Genomic DNA, 15,227 nt, shown 5'->3' with positions numbered 1-15,227 from the left:
TACAACAAACACTCTTGTCACAGCTGCTCGTTACAGAGACGTTAAAACAGCGCTACCAATGAGCCGACGTGATAATAATACAGGTGTTTGTTTATTTGTTTATTTCGCTAATTGTAACAGTTCTAGGAAACAGCAGGAAAAAGGCGAAAACAAACTCCGTGTGTGCGCATTTTGAGTGCAGCAGCAGCAGCAGCAGCAGCAGGTATCTAGATACGACACAGCAAGGCGAATGTTAACATTATGATAATAGTGAAACTTACCAGAAAGGAAAACGCTTTACAGCAGCTAACGGGCGCACGCGGAGAGGTACCGATTTGCTAGTATGAGATAGCGAACCCCGTGCACGCGAGCTTGTGTACCGAGAACGCGTGCGACAACAAATCACACCGTAAACACCAACAATATTACTCCGCCCGCCTTGGTATTGGTGGCGAGGTGGTGGTGGTGGAGGTGGGGGGGACTAACTAACTAACTTAACTACAAGGAGAAAGAGGTAATCTTACCGAGGGCGTCGTGGAAGGAAATGTGGAGTTTCACACTCGCTGCCTCCCAGCCTGCCTCGTAGGGAAAGGCGCGAGCTCCTTTCTTAATGTTGTTATTAGATTTTAACACGCCGAGAAAAGAAGGAGGAAAAAAAAGGGAAGAATCGCGGATTTGGATGTTGTTGTTTTGATGTTCCAAGTCCGTGACGTCATATCCACCTGCTGGGTAAACAACGTTCATTGCATCGCAGATCCTTCATAGAAACATCATAGTCACAAGTACAATTCAGTAGCACTTAGTAGCACTTAGCAGGCCCCGCGTCCTTTCTATGGGGAAATGTAATGATATGCATTAGTTTTAGCTGAAAGTGTGACAGGAGAGAGGGGGCTGTCAGAAAAGCTAAAATGTCTAAGCTGACTAATTACAACTGAGGCAGAATGAACTTCTGTTATTTCAGAAAATTCTCCTGTCTTTCTTTTTCTTTTCCTTTTTTTTTTCTGAGCTGAGGTTCATCATAACTGTTCCAAAGAAGAAGAAAAAAAGAAATGAAATGCTTTGGCATAATCATCAAAGATGTTTTAATCTCAACTGTGAGGAGTTTTAACTATTGAAGGGGGGGGTATTATGGTTATGAAAATGGCAGTGAAGATAACCAGAGAGCAGGTTCCTTCAGTTTGGTGTGCTTATATATTTTGTTTTTGACATGTGGGCCAATTCTTCATAATATTTTGAAGGGGGCCTCTGAATTTCGAACTGCCTGCCTGGCATATGTGCTTGAAAGGTTTTGCTCACCCCTAAACAGTTTTTTTTCCCTCAGCATGACTGTCACAAGAAGTGCACAAACATTATGGCAGTAATTAAAATCTGTCACTTGCCCCTGAAGAACGAGAATTATCACGGGCCAGTTCAACAGTCCAGTTAACACTCATTGTAAAGCAACATTAATTTAACCTCAAGAGAAAATATTTTAAGTCTTTTCTTTTTTTTTTTTGTCCTTGATCAAGGTCTGAGAGAAGCACAGCTCATTTCGCTATGAACGACATTACATTTATCATGGCTGCATCTGGGAGGAATGCTGCTGATGAACCCTCTCCAGAAAGTCTGTTTCTTAGTAGAGAGCGCCACCCTCTGACCATGCCCGCTCACAGGAAAACAACACTCTTAATATGTTCATATCTGTGGTAAGTGAGTTCATGAGGATTTTACTTATTATTCTCAATCCTCTATTGTGTCCTTGTACTATTTCTTACCTACATTTTATCTGTAATATTCATACACCTTCAATGCACTGCTGTGTTGGCCTGAGGTCTGTGGGAATCTTTGGCAAAACGTGTGTATCACAGATTGAGCTTCGACTTAAAATAATAATGCTTGGAAACTTTTCAGAGCACAGCATTAACAATAATAACCTGCTAGAAACTATTTAGCCATCGATTTGTTTATGTTTTGTTTTGTTTTTCAATCATTTATAGGTTCCAAAAAAAATGTAATTTTCAAAGTTTATTGATACCTTTCAACGTAGCCTATAATATTTTATGTTTTACACACGTTGTCCTGTGTTACACACAAGCTACTGTTGCTGCTCAGTGAGTGGCACCAAACACAAATGAATAATTGTAATCACAAATCACAGTCACCGCGTTGTGGTCGATTACAACATGTTTGCGGTGTACTGTTTTGCTGCCAAGCTCATGTCCTCTGAGCAAGCACTGTCATACTCAGGCTCCAGTTGTGCTTCTCACGTGTGACCGATCACTTGGCACAGACTTGTGATCTTCATCAGGCGTCAGACACGTCTTCATCTTCAGTATTAAACAAAGTTCTGCTCTGCCGTCAGCTGGATACACCACCAACCACTGCACCAACTGTGACTGTAAACTAAGATAAACAAGCTTCTTCATGATTTGTTCTGCCTCGATCGATAGTAAGAGTGACACAAAATGAGGCCAAACAGAACAATACAACATTACAACAACACTAATTATACTATTTATTTATACATTATAGATACCATGAAAACAAAGCACACACTCACATATCTCAGGTCTCAAAGAACCTAGGAAAACAGTGATTTTGTAACAAGCACTTGCATTGTGATACAGTAACAGTTGTATCAAGGCCTTTTAAAATGTATTTCCGTAGTTCTTTTTTTTCTTTTTCTGAAAGCATATCCTCAATCCCACATCTCAAAGTCGTCAAGCATAAACAAATATGGCATCAAAAACAAGCCATATTCCCGATGTAAAGACGCATTGTAATGAAAAAATGAAAGATGTGACCTTTTTGACCCTGAGAGAAAACAACTAAAATATTCTTATCTGGCTTTTGAATGTGTCTGTTTACTAAGTGGTGAATTTATGATGACATCGTTCCACTCATGTCATTTTATCTCTTACGGTATAACTGCATTATTCCCATTATATTCCTAACAGGATTTGCAGTTTTGCTATGACTTGTACACAGAGCCAATCCCACATTCTTTCATAGGATTACTGCTGTTTTTTTTTGTTTTTTCAAAAGGTTGTAAACATGATTGTCTGGTGTAATTACTGAGAAAAAAATGTATGTACAGTGTTGTGAAGACAATCTGACACATGATCTCAGCTTTCTAATTCTTCACTGGCTTGATCTGCATGTCAATACTGGATCCATGAGCTCAGTGGAGCCTAACAACCATGTGTCGGGGGTCTGAAATGTATTACCATGTTTTGTTGGTGTCACGCTGGTGATGTGTTGTGTGGATTAAGGCCCCGACGTGATGGAGTGCAGTTGCAAATTAATTGAGGATCACTATCAGTTACGCAACAGCCTCTCCACACATATGCGTGCACACAACAAAGTAATTAGCTTTCTGTTAATTAGGTAATTAAGCAAATGAATAGGAGCTCCTCTTGATTCCCAAAGGGGGGATGGATGGCTTTCACGCAGTGTTTCACCCTTGCTGCTGGGGGCTGTAGCATTCAACAAGTAATGAAAGGGAGAGGGCTCCTGGAGTTAAGAACTATCAAATGAGTGAAAGACGGAGAAACTAGAGAACACGATACCTTGTGCACCTTTCTGCTGTTGTAAACATACTCAGGTGGTTGATGTGCCGTGATATTTCTTTAATATCCATCAAACATTAATAAATAAGTGAAAGAGATCGTACTTTTCATAAGCTAAAGCATTATAAGGGCAATCTTACGAATAAAGGGTTGCACCAATGTTTTTTTTATGAGCCAAACTTGAAAATATGACCATGTTTTTATTGGTTTAATTTAACCCTTCAAAGCATATATTATAAAATCACAAAGGAATTCTTTTAAAGTTTATTTCTTCAGAACAACTCATTTCTAAATGTCTTTTTTTTTTTTTTTTTCAACGTCAATTTTTAAGAAGCGCACACACATGGCCATTGTAGTGGACACCATGCACTTCAACAACAGTTCGGCATGTACAATGCAATTTACCAATGCGGGATTCTGATAATAATGCATGATGCTGTTTGAGTATGCAAGTGATAGTGAAGACGTCATCACTTATAGGGGTGAATGGGAAAATAGGTCCGGTATCTTTAATGCATTGTGTCCATAAAGTGGACAGTTACGATTCCAGTCACATAAAAAGAAAAGGAAGAGAAAAACTGCAACAATAATCACACTGATATCTATCTTTTAACTTCTTATTTAGCTGAAAAATATTGTCTTTTCTGTTTGCTTTGTAATGTGTTGTCTCTGCATGGATATAAATAGATTTAATATCATTTCAATCTAAATCTACAGAGACTAATTTTGCCACATGTTGCAATTATACATCATAAAAGTCGCATTGGAATATTTTGAATACACTGTATATTTGTATTCACATAGTCATATAAGACTTTTTTACAACCATTCAATAGAAAAATACATATTTTATCATAAATACAACTGATGAAGTACCTGCTCACCACGCCGCCTAAAATGCCCTACTGACAAGAAGAATATAGTATAGTGTGACACAACTGTATATCATACAGTGTGACAGTGTGCTGCATATCATATCATACATCAAAGTAGTATTTCATGGGATTCATTGATTGATTTTGTACATAATATTTATGTTTTACGCTATTTTTTCACAACATGGGCCACATCAGAAAAGCTGTGTGAACATGTGGTTCCCACAGTTTCAATATTGACAGTGATGTGTATGCGATCCTTAACTAATATGTTCCTCCGATCACAGTTTCCTCCCCAAACACATGAGCCCCGAAAAGTCTACCGTGAATCTTTATTGTAGTATTGTATTTTTCTATCCCAGTGTTTATAACAGATAGGTCTGATGTCAACGTTACCATGGCAAGTGCGAATAACATCACTCTTTGACCAGCATTCTCGTGTTAGCGTTTGAGGAGTGTAGTGTAAAACCGCAACACTTACCTCATTTCACAACAATGCAGGTAATGAACCATGAAACTGCCTTTCTTTTGGCATTCGTGCATTTCTCACACAGATGATGAATTGTGGCGGATTGGAGCGGAGAGAATAACAACAAGTACAGCATCATCAAACGTATTGAGAACATTCAACAGGTTTTCATGCAAGGGTTTGTATAACTGAGGTTCAAAGTCTAACGGAGGAGTTGCTCTTGAACATGTGGCACCAAGGTTGTGTAATAATGTGTATGTCATGTCATGTAAGTGCAAATCATAGAAGAATATTTCCCTAAAGATCAAGAAGCTTTTCTTTGTAGCTGCTGCTGGCAGGGTATGCCACTCTTTTTTCCCCCTCTAATCATTAGAGCAGGGTCTCTGAACTGCACGAGCCACCGGCTGGTGAATCCATATAATGTCTGACTGTGGATACAATCCAGTTTGTGAGATGGTGAGTGTGCTCATCCGTACCAGCAACATTTTTTTTAAGCATTTCAACTGGCTGTGAAAGTGCAGCTCAGTGTATCGTGCCGATCAGCACAGAGTGGAGGTAGATGCACTCTGCGCAGGTTTGATAAATTACTGAAAGGGCCTTGCGTTTTATAACCACAGGGGAACGCACTGTAGAACACTCTAAAACCTAAGCAAGCTGTCTGTGTAATTGCTCACCCTTGGCTGCTACACAGGAGACACTCGCATCAAATGTGGTATATGTTATCAGACATGTTAAGAGATCAAAACAGCTCATTTTGTGTGGTTTGACTCCAGCTTGTGTTACAGACTTCACCGTGGACGACAACAGAGCTGTCGTCGGGTTTCCTGTCAAAACGTTTGAATTCAGTACGTCTGCACACTTTGTGAAATCAAAAGTAATGTAACTTTTTAAGACCTTTTAAAGACAATTTTATACCCTTTCCACAGCAGGACGAAAGCACATTAGGACTCAATCACAATATTAATATGACATTGTTCTAATATTAATATGTATCTCAATATAAAACATATGCAAAATCACACCAAATGATCAAAATATAATAATTGTTAATACATGTTTAATGCAATGCACAGTTTTGGTAGCTTTTAGTTACAATTTGCTTGAAATCCTTAATTTTGACATTTAAGTTAATAGGTAAAATAAAGTAATACATAATACAATATTATTGCCCGGCCCAAATGCACATATATAAACTACAGACAGGCCTACAAACAGACAAGTGAAGAGTGAGACTCCAGAACAGGGTCAACAGTCTTATTCCAAGACTACGCACAGCACACAGAACTTTTTAATTCCGCTGTTTTATAGTTAAATGTGATCGCCTGAGGCAACACACTGGTTTTAAACATCCAGGGTGAGGAGGTCATCAATGGTGTGGTCTGGAGTACTGCAGTGGGTCTAAACATACAGCAGGTTACACTAAAATTGTGGCGAAAAAACACCATAGAACTGATTGAATATTTAAATATGTTAAATCATATGCGTCGACGTGATTTCACATAAGATACGCATCATCTCAAAATGTAAGACTTTTCATAGTTAAAACTAAGACTTTGTAAGAATAAACATTGAAAAAGATCTAATTCAAGATCTTTTCAGGAACTCTTATCCTACACTGACTATATATATGAGTATACTGTGCAACTGCTACACTTACATGTGATTGATCAGCACTAGATGGCTTGGCATTTAGGTACTGTATGACAATACTGTGCAAGAAGAAACACAGATGATAAGAATTGTATTTTCATTTCCATTTTATTTCATTTGTCACATCATGTCACTGCAAAAATCATGTTTACAAAAGGAAATCCCCTTCTGACTAACTTATCAACCAGTCCAAAGTGGAACTATAAAAGTGGTGTGACATACGATAATACCAGAAGCACTCAGTTTACTGTAGCCTGCACTGCCATAAAGCAATAGTATGTTAAGTGTGTTAGTGAAGGGAACTCAGACTGGGATCTGATCCCTTTATTTCCCCCATTAATTGTGGTGGTATTTATCATTATGGACATGATCAGAGGTGTATAACTTACAGGTTAAAGAGTACTTTTCTTTGAAGCAGCAGTCTACATTGACTCAATGACTACTGAAACTCACATCTGTCTTATTTGACTTTTTCTTACGGAAAAAAAATCCCTGTGTGTTCTGGTTACAAGGACACAGTCCAGTAAGACAACTAGATGTATTGGTATGGGAAACGAGTACAGACAAGTACTAAGGAGCACCACTAGCTGAGAACAAAAATGTGCAGTGTCTCTCTCTAATACACGAAACAATCCGTGACTCCATTTAGGAGAGCAGAGGGTCTACTTTCAACACGTGTATTGAGAGAAATGTCAAATGTGGCGCGGCTGAGAACATTCAAAGAGGCACCTTTCAGTGTGGGTTTTGCTCTTAAACAAAAAAAAAAACATCTCATGAAACCGAATCTTGAGTTTCTTAGGGCCATGTCTGTGCTGGGATGCGCTCTGATTCCCTGTGATGGCTTCATAACTGTGGGACACTGTGATTGGAATAGGTAGTCATGTGCAATATTTCCAAGTGTTACCCTGATTTAAGTTTGATGTACAGTTGATGACGTTTCAAGAAACCAAATGGGACATTCACTCTATCCTCAGAAGTGGAAAACAACTCCAGCTGAATAACGACACCACGAGCATAGAAACTTCTTAAACGGCAGAGGCGTGCTTTGGCACTGAATAAGCTGGCTTAATTAAAACATGATATGACTTGAGATATCTTATACATCGAACAGTTAAAAAACACACCAGATTATGTCGCTGTTACCCCTATACCAGGAATATATTGTGAGGTCCACAGGCCGTGCAGGGGACAGGACCGTGACAGTGCGGTTCAGTATAGGAGGAAGTCAAAAACAACATGAACGAATGAACTGTGGATGAGATTTACGCTGGATACACATTCTCTGAGCTTTCTTCAGAGCTTTAGGACCTACACCAAAACAAAAAATGAAACAAGGCATCGGTCATTAAAAGTTATAAAAAATATATTGATAACATTTCCTTGTTGAATGCAAAATAATATCCTCGATTAGTTGGTGGACAGCGCCTTTACGCCAAGGCAGGTACAGAGTTCAGGTTAAAATTTAAAAAAAAATAGTGCTTTGCAATCTAATGTCTTGAGCGTCCTCCTTCAAAGGCATGATGTTCCATGTGAGCTGCAAAAGTCAAAGTGATATATGGTGAGTGCACACATGACAAAAGATCATTTTACATTTGGACATTGACTTCAGAATGACTTTTTTTTTGTTTGTTTTTAAATATAAATAAAGCGTAGCCTCAACATTTAAAAACTGGAATAACGAGTCTACAAAATCCTTCTCTGACCATCAGGCTAAGCAGTTCAAACTACGCAATCTAACCTAATGACTTTACATTGTAGCTCATTACAATCTGGGGAGCAAATATTTAACATGTAGTGACAAGACTGGCCTACGTGAATGTGCTATGTGGAGCAGGTATATGGGTCATTTGTCTTGATGTCTTTTCTGCAATGTCAGTACAGCCCCGATTAGCCGACAGCCATGTACACTCCTTAAATTATCCTCTGGCATGATTACATGCTCTGCTTGGAACTACGTCCTTCAAAAAGGTATGCATAGCCCCCGCCCCCCCCCCCCAACAGTCTGACTTGATTAATGATACACAGTAGATTCTGACAAGGCATCTGTAAAGCTTCATCTCATTCCCATTTCTACATCCAAAAGTAGAAAAATAAAATACTTACACTTATAAAAAACAGCTTTAAAAGATACGTGCGGGAGTAGCTCATAGACTTTCCCCAAGATATTCGCTTCGTTAGCAAGAGATGCATCTCTATTCCAGATTTGTACAACATCTTCCCGGTCTCGAACGCTAACACTGACGCCAACAACCTCGTCATCTGGAAAATACAAGGAAACAGAACAGACAGTGAACAAATACTCAGCTATTCGATTGCTACGCTGGGAAAGGGCATATTTCTTTCATCAGGGAGGAATATCACTTCTTCTCCTGAAAACATGAACATAAAATATCGAGCCGTAGCTCACCTGAGGCACAGTAATCCGCAAACTGCTCCCCAATAGTAGCAAGTAAGAGTTCTTTCCAAACTGCAGACTGAAACAAGAAGAAGAACACAGAGGAGCCAATTAATAATTGAGATATTTATATTATAACGTGATATCGACATGTGAAAAGTAGATGAACTGAGCACAAACACCCACAGCGCTTTCTTTTGGTATTTTCATCTTCCATACTCCCCCTTTGGCATTGCTTTCTTCTTCCCTGTTGGTGTGAAGGAGAAAAAATGAATTGATACTCACCATAATATGCACCTGCAGTTTTACATTAAATACATATTTTACTAAAGTCTTATTTTGATGCAAAGATTTTTACATCAGCAGGGATGTAGCACAACGTGGAAGTGAAAGCAGTGCTCTGTTTATTTGAATGTGAAAGTGCAATAAATATATTTTTCTCTAGAATCAATTGTGATGAATAATCGTGATCTCAATATTGATCAAAATAATTGGGCTCATCATTTTGGCCATAATCGTGCAGCCCTAACCTAACTAACCCAACTAACCCTCGTGTATGTGCACAAGTAAAAAATTAAACAGGCACCCACACAAAACTGCTCCATAGCACTACTAAAGGTCAGAAACTCCAAAAGCAAGCTTTAATATGCAATTATTGTCTAACATGTTTAACTATTGGTCTTATAATAATAATAATAACAACGATGTAATGATTCCAAAACATAACAATGTCATAATAAATATATTTTACATCCATTTAAAGTAATTATTACAGTTTTTCCAAAGCAACTGGAGGAAAATTTGTATTACAGTCACTACATTACATGGCATCTACTGCATGAGCAAGAGTCCCAATCTGCCCCCTTTAATATTTACAATAACAGACTCACCACAGTGGCCTCCGTTCTCCACGCATTAAATGATAGCTACATCTCATAGGCAGGGCCGTGACTGGAGGGATGTTGTTGTATACGCTCCAGAACATCTGCAAACAGAAAGGCAGATAGGTGACGCCTACAACATGTTGAAAAGCACTGCATTGCTTTCTTAAAGCTCCTAGAGAAAGTTACCGTTATACTGTGATACAACTGCAGAATTTCATCTGCTATTCATCCAGTTTGTATTTATTTATTTATTTTGATGACAACACGACAGTATATTGAAAGTGACAATAAAGCCAAATGCAAAAAGAGCCACCATGCTAAAAGCAAAGCATTTTACAAGTTGTTTGTACTTTCGCACATCAAATCAAACATGAGCCCAGATTTATAACACTTTGCTTGTCAGTGTATTTTCCAGGTTTTATTATTGTTATGGCAGACGTCCCTCGAACCATATACTCCACCATCAGTGCTCTAAACCAGTTGAAATGTTGCAGAGGGCAAAAAAAACGAGCTTTGAATTTTAGCTTGAATGTCCCAATCAGAAGAATGAACATATTCATATATATATAATCGAAGAGTTTGACTCGCTGTATTTTGTGTGTCTCAGCTTGTTGAAACTGAAACTTTCACTTCTACGTTTACAAAATAATGAGCGATGCAAACAAAACTCCTAGCTTAGGTTTGGCTGTTCTATAATGCCCATCTTTATATTCAAATATTTGTACTTGACAGACAGCAAGTTTCAATCTTGAGCTCGGGAATCTGGTGATGACGGGACAAGCCTTATGCTTAGTTTACTTTCATTTAAAGTTCCCATGACAACAATACGCTGACTTTTCCTTAATGTAATACAAGCCATCAGCGCATCATATCTAAAGGCAGTGATGTACGCACTGCATCATACAGTGTAGAGTAGACCCCCGGACCCCCCCAACTGTGCCTCCTGTCGCTTTAAGTGCCAATGAACTGCCCATTCCCGTGCACCAAGGAAGCTCTTCTCAGGCGAATTCGACCCTTAGTCAAGTCACGCATTGGATCTCGTTGCTCTTAAGATGATGGGGCTCTTTAAACACCAAATCTCACCTGAACGGTTTGCACGGTGTAGATCTTCTTCAGGTTGGATTCACATTCTGCAGCCGTCGTGCCTGGCAGTGACCTGGAAGAACAAGTGAAAACTGTTTTGACAGTAATGATACAGCCACAGGGCACGGAAAGAGACACGCTGCCAAAACATGGAGGGTCATGGAGGGTAGTGTTTTGTTTTGGGTTTTAATTTTCACTTTTTTTTTTTTGAACCATAGTTTCTTTAGGCGTGCACTTTTGAAAGTTCATCATTCATATTCCAAACTAGTTTTTGATTAAACAGCCCCAACAACAGCGCTAGATGTACCTACATTTTACAGACACCAATCTTAATAAGGGCTTCAACTAACAATTAATTTCATTACTGATTCAACTGTCGATTGTTTTTTCTATTCAAATAGTAAAAGAAAATGCCCATCGCCAACTTCTGAGAGCCCAATGTGACATCTTCACAGGGCTTTTTGACCAATAATCCAAAAACCCAAATGTGTTCTGTTTAAGATAATATTAAACAACATGCATCTGAGAGGCTGGAACCAGAGAATACTTGTCACTTTCTGATGGACTAAGACGTTAAGTTGATTATAATGGTTTCAGTCTTAATGGGGTCTGTGGTCTGGGGATTCTTAAGTCTTTTTAAAAAAAAAAAAACTTTCAGGCTTTTTACTCATTAGTGTTTCAAGTCAACACGTTGAGCATAAAAGACAGCTAGTTAACTCTCAGTGTCATCCAGAAACCTTTGCTCCGAGGCAAACTATAAAACAATAAACAAAGCGAACGTGACAGGCAGCATTCCCATAGTCTCATAATTACTCGCCAGGCAAGAGACACCAGAGGCTCTTATTTTGATAAGAAAGTCCAACGTATTACAGTATTGCATCTACAGCATCCTACATGTGTGGCTATTGGAAAAGGTAAAGGCGGTATTCTTTCAGTGGAAATTGGAAAAACAGCTTCAGTTTCAGCCCGAACCCTCTCAGGCTCCCCTGCTGGGAGGCAGAGCTAAAACTAACTTGGAAGTGCGTGTTTCAATACAACAACAAACCGACTACACGTCCGCCGTGTTTACGTAAGAGCCATTGCCTTGGATAACAACGTAGCCGCGACAACCACAACTTTTCCGTGGCGCACGGGACGTAAACAGAAGAAGGTCGTGTTAAACGCAAACAGTCTCCCGCTACATTTGCTCCGGGGAGGCCTGCAGAAAGCTGTGGCCCTGAATTTTAACCCCCACCACCCCCACCCACACCCACCCCCTTCACTCCCGCTCGTCCTGGTCTCTCTAAAACTCGCAGACAACCCGGAAGAGGGGACAAATGTTACCTGTCCAGCCAAAACGTCCAAGGTGAATGCAAAGGCAGCGTTGTCGTGTCGTCTTCTCGGTGTTTCTTTGTGATTTTCTCCAACTCCTTCTCGTCGATGTCAATGTTGTTCTCAGAGGAAACTGTCTGGCCGCTCAGGGCGCCCCTGTCCATCTGTAGACCTGTCTGACCCACAGGAACCGCCATTTCCGGGCGCGGAGAGCTAATGCTTTTATGCCCCGCTGTATGAATGTCCTTAATAAAAACACCCGGTTTTGGCTTTATCTCCAGATACTGAGACACACACTGCCGCTTTTTCCGCCCACCGACTGGTGACGTATCTGCGTCACTGGGCAGAAACGTCGCGGTTGGTCCATCCCAGAGAGCAGGAAAAAGACGAAGAGATCTCACTCTGCCTGGTTTTTCATATCCCAACAGCATCTCGCTCCATCGTGGAAGTAGACTAGATAAATGCTCCTACAGATTTATGGCTAAATATATTAAACTACCAGGCTAGAAAATACGAGATGGCACTGACGCAGGGGTAAACCGTTTTTTTTATTTTATTTATAATTGTTGTTTGCAACTGTATGTTTAGTAGAATTTGGCTTTAAAATATAGGTTACTTTTTCATATGGAGGTCACCGCTGGTGAATGTAGGTTACCACAGGTTCTTAACTGTGCTATGCACTTGTGCAGAACAATACCAACCAGAATGCAACTCTTAATTTAGAGCTTGAACGCCGACACCTAGGCCCACCGATATTTTGGCCAGGCTGTGATGTCAGCTGATATTTGCTTATAACAGTCATTATTTCTGTATCAACATGTAGGCCTGTGTCAGCCGATAAGTAACAGGAAATTCACATTGTATGTCAACCAGAGAGCACGGACAAGTTTATTTCTCACCTGTGAAGTGTCTTCCTATTGTCAATATTAGCATCAGCCTCCAAAATCGTCCAGTTGATTGCATATATATATATTTCCAGACCTTCTTGCCTGTACATAGTTTCTACATAGAAAGATTTGTATCTTTCTGCCCTCTGTGATGTGTATGAGGCAAACCAGGTCAATTTTCTTGTACGCATCACAACTTACATACTAATAAAGCCAAGTTCATTCTGACTCTGAGTTGAAGCATCGTTTTGTCCCCATTATTCTTGATGTTATTTCAATATTGAACTTCATCTCCAGAAACAAGATTTTTTTTTACCTTTCATTGCAAAATGGCTTTCATAGTCCCATGTGTCTTGACCAGGGGGTGTACTGTCTCTAGGGCTAATCTATTGCACATATTGACCCAGCTTGGAGAGCTTGGACAACTTGGCTAGTTGGGGGCCCAGAGCCGCTAGTATTTGTTAAATGATTCTGGGAATTGCACTATTCTTGGTGAAAAAGGTTTTAGTACTTCTACCTCAATATATAGTCAAGAAGTGCACCGAGAACCAAGCAAGCACATCTTATCTGAAAACCAGGAAAGACTGTGTGATCTATTTTCGAGTGATGCCTGTTCTTATTACACACATCTTCGGTCTCAAGGCCATTCTGCCTGTTTTAGGGCACTCAGGTGAAAGTACTGTGCAAGCGCCAACAAGAGAGCTATTGGTGGAGCCCCTTCCCCACAGAGATCTGTCTATCTCAGCTCATCGAGCTTTAGCAGACCTAGCAATGACTCTAATATTAGCACATACCACAGTGTGCAGATATTCTGTTTTGCTATAGTATTTGTTCTTCGGGCATTTAAGCACTCAAGCAAGCAAGAAGAAGTGAGGTCTCAAAGCTCCAGCAAAGCTAAATCTCAGCAAATCTCAGCTGTTAAACACCCGGTTAAATCTTTACTGTGTACGTAACTGCACCAAATCCATTGTTAAACTTAACTCCCCTCTAATCTAATACCCAAACATAAGGATTTCTGTAACTGAAACTGTGTTTTCACAAGCAGGAAATTAACCTATTACTGCCACTTTTAACCATCAACACTGTTACACCACAAGATCCCCAAAACATATGTGTCTAACCTCAACCCCAAACCTAATCAATTTGAACCTACACCAGCCTATTTGATAGTTGGACCCATTTGACTGATCCAGTGGTGTTACTGGGATTCAGAACTTGCTTCTTTAAGTATTCCTCTGGACTTGATTGGATCAGGCTCTGGCGTGGCTACAGGGTCATATATGGAAACCTGGCCAGGTTAGCTGTGGTCTCATTTTTTTGGTCCTGAAACAAGTGTGAATTCTCCAAACAAGGACAATGTTTGTCTGTAAGACAGCATTGATGGCTAATGAGTCTGATTCTTTATACGCTCATGGTGCTCCTTGGAGCTGGCTGCAGGGGGTGCTGGTGACTCACTGCAGCAGCAGGTGCAGCTTGCAGCCACGTGATGGCAACTGTAGTTCAAAGTACACAAGTACTGCTGAGAGCAAGATTTTTATTATTGAGAGACCTGTAACGTAATAACATGACATATTCTAGGTTATTTGGGGCTGGGGTTTCTTTATCCTGAAAAGCCATATTGCAGTTAGGCTGTGCTTTTCAAGAACACAGATAACCTTTTATTTTTGTCTGAGCTCAGAAAGCAAAAGGTCTCTTCAGCTGTTTTTAAGCCACTTGTAAAATCCTCTGCCAGTTCTCTCAAAGGCATCAAATATAACCCTCTTTGTCAGACCCACTTTTCCTCTGCATAATTATCTTCTGATATAATACCATTCTGCACACCACCGCTGTGTTATTCAACTATTTACCTTATTTGAACCTGCACTGTTAGCTCTATCTGTGCCAGTCTCTCACATCGGCTACAGCTGTGTGATACCTTTCATTCTAAATTGTGGCTTTGGGAGAGCTTAAGTGGCGTATCGCCCAGTAAAACGTTTCATTTGGCCTCTTATAAAGTTGAGACAAACGTCAACTGAATACCTGTTATGTCTAGGTTGACTTATAAAAACATAAACATCTGTCACGAGAGATAAAAACAGAATTCCTCGAATTCACTGATTCAAGTATGAGTCAAATGTGTTTATTTTAAGCGCATGGTGCAGAACAG

The 15,227-nt window shown here is 39.8% G+C and overlaps 1 protein-coding gene across 1 annotated transcript; it reads right to left on the bottom strand.

The window, feature by feature from the left end:
- Nucleotides 1-6,632: 6,632 nt before the first annotated feature.
- LOC139282733 (eukaryotic translation initiation factor 4E type 3-like) lies at nucleotides 6,633-12,460 on the bottom strand. The gene is made up of 7 exons (XM_070902579.1): nucleotides 12,207-12,460; nucleotides 10,884-10,956; nucleotides 9,807-9,901; nucleotides 9,103-9,163; nucleotides 8,929-8,995; nucleotides 8,625-8,780; nucleotides 6,633-8,055 (listed from the first exon to the last, which is right to left on the bottom strand). Exons 1-7 carry the CDS (start codon nucleotides 12,389-12,391, stop codon nucleotides 8,009-8,011), a joined length of 684 nt encoding a protein of 227 aa, XP_070758680.1. The 5' UTR covers nucleotides 12,392-12,460; the 3' UTR covers nucleotides 6,633-8,008.
- Between the last annotated feature and the right edge of the window lie 2,767 nt (nucleotides 12,461-15,227).

This window comes from Enoplosus armatus, chromosome 3, assembly GCF_043641665.1.
Source record: "Enoplosus armatus isolate fEnoArm2 chromosome 3, fEnoArm2.hap1, whole genome shotgun sequence".
NCBI classification, from domain to species: domain Eukaryota; kingdom Metazoa; phylum Chordata; class Actinopteri; order Centrarchiformes; family Enoplosidae; genus Enoplosus; species Enoplosus armatus.
Note: the sequence above shows the minus strand (reverse complement) of the source record. Positions and strands in the feature narration are given on the sequence as shown.

Bases quoted from the DNA above. Each gene is read 5' to 3' on its own strand.
- LOC139282733 (XM_070902579.1), bottom strand. From the start codon at position 12,391: ATGGCGGTTCCTGTGGGTCAGACAGGTCTACAGATGGACAGGGGCGCC. The intron at 10,957-12,206 runs GTAACATTTGTC...TTGTTCTTCCAG, and splicing joins TGGACGTTTTGGCTGGACAG to GTCACTGCCAGGCACGACGG. The intron at 9,902-10,883 runs GTGAGATTTGGT...TTCTGTTTGCAG, and splicing joins ACACCGTGCAAACCGTTCAG to ATGTTCTGGAGCGTATACAA.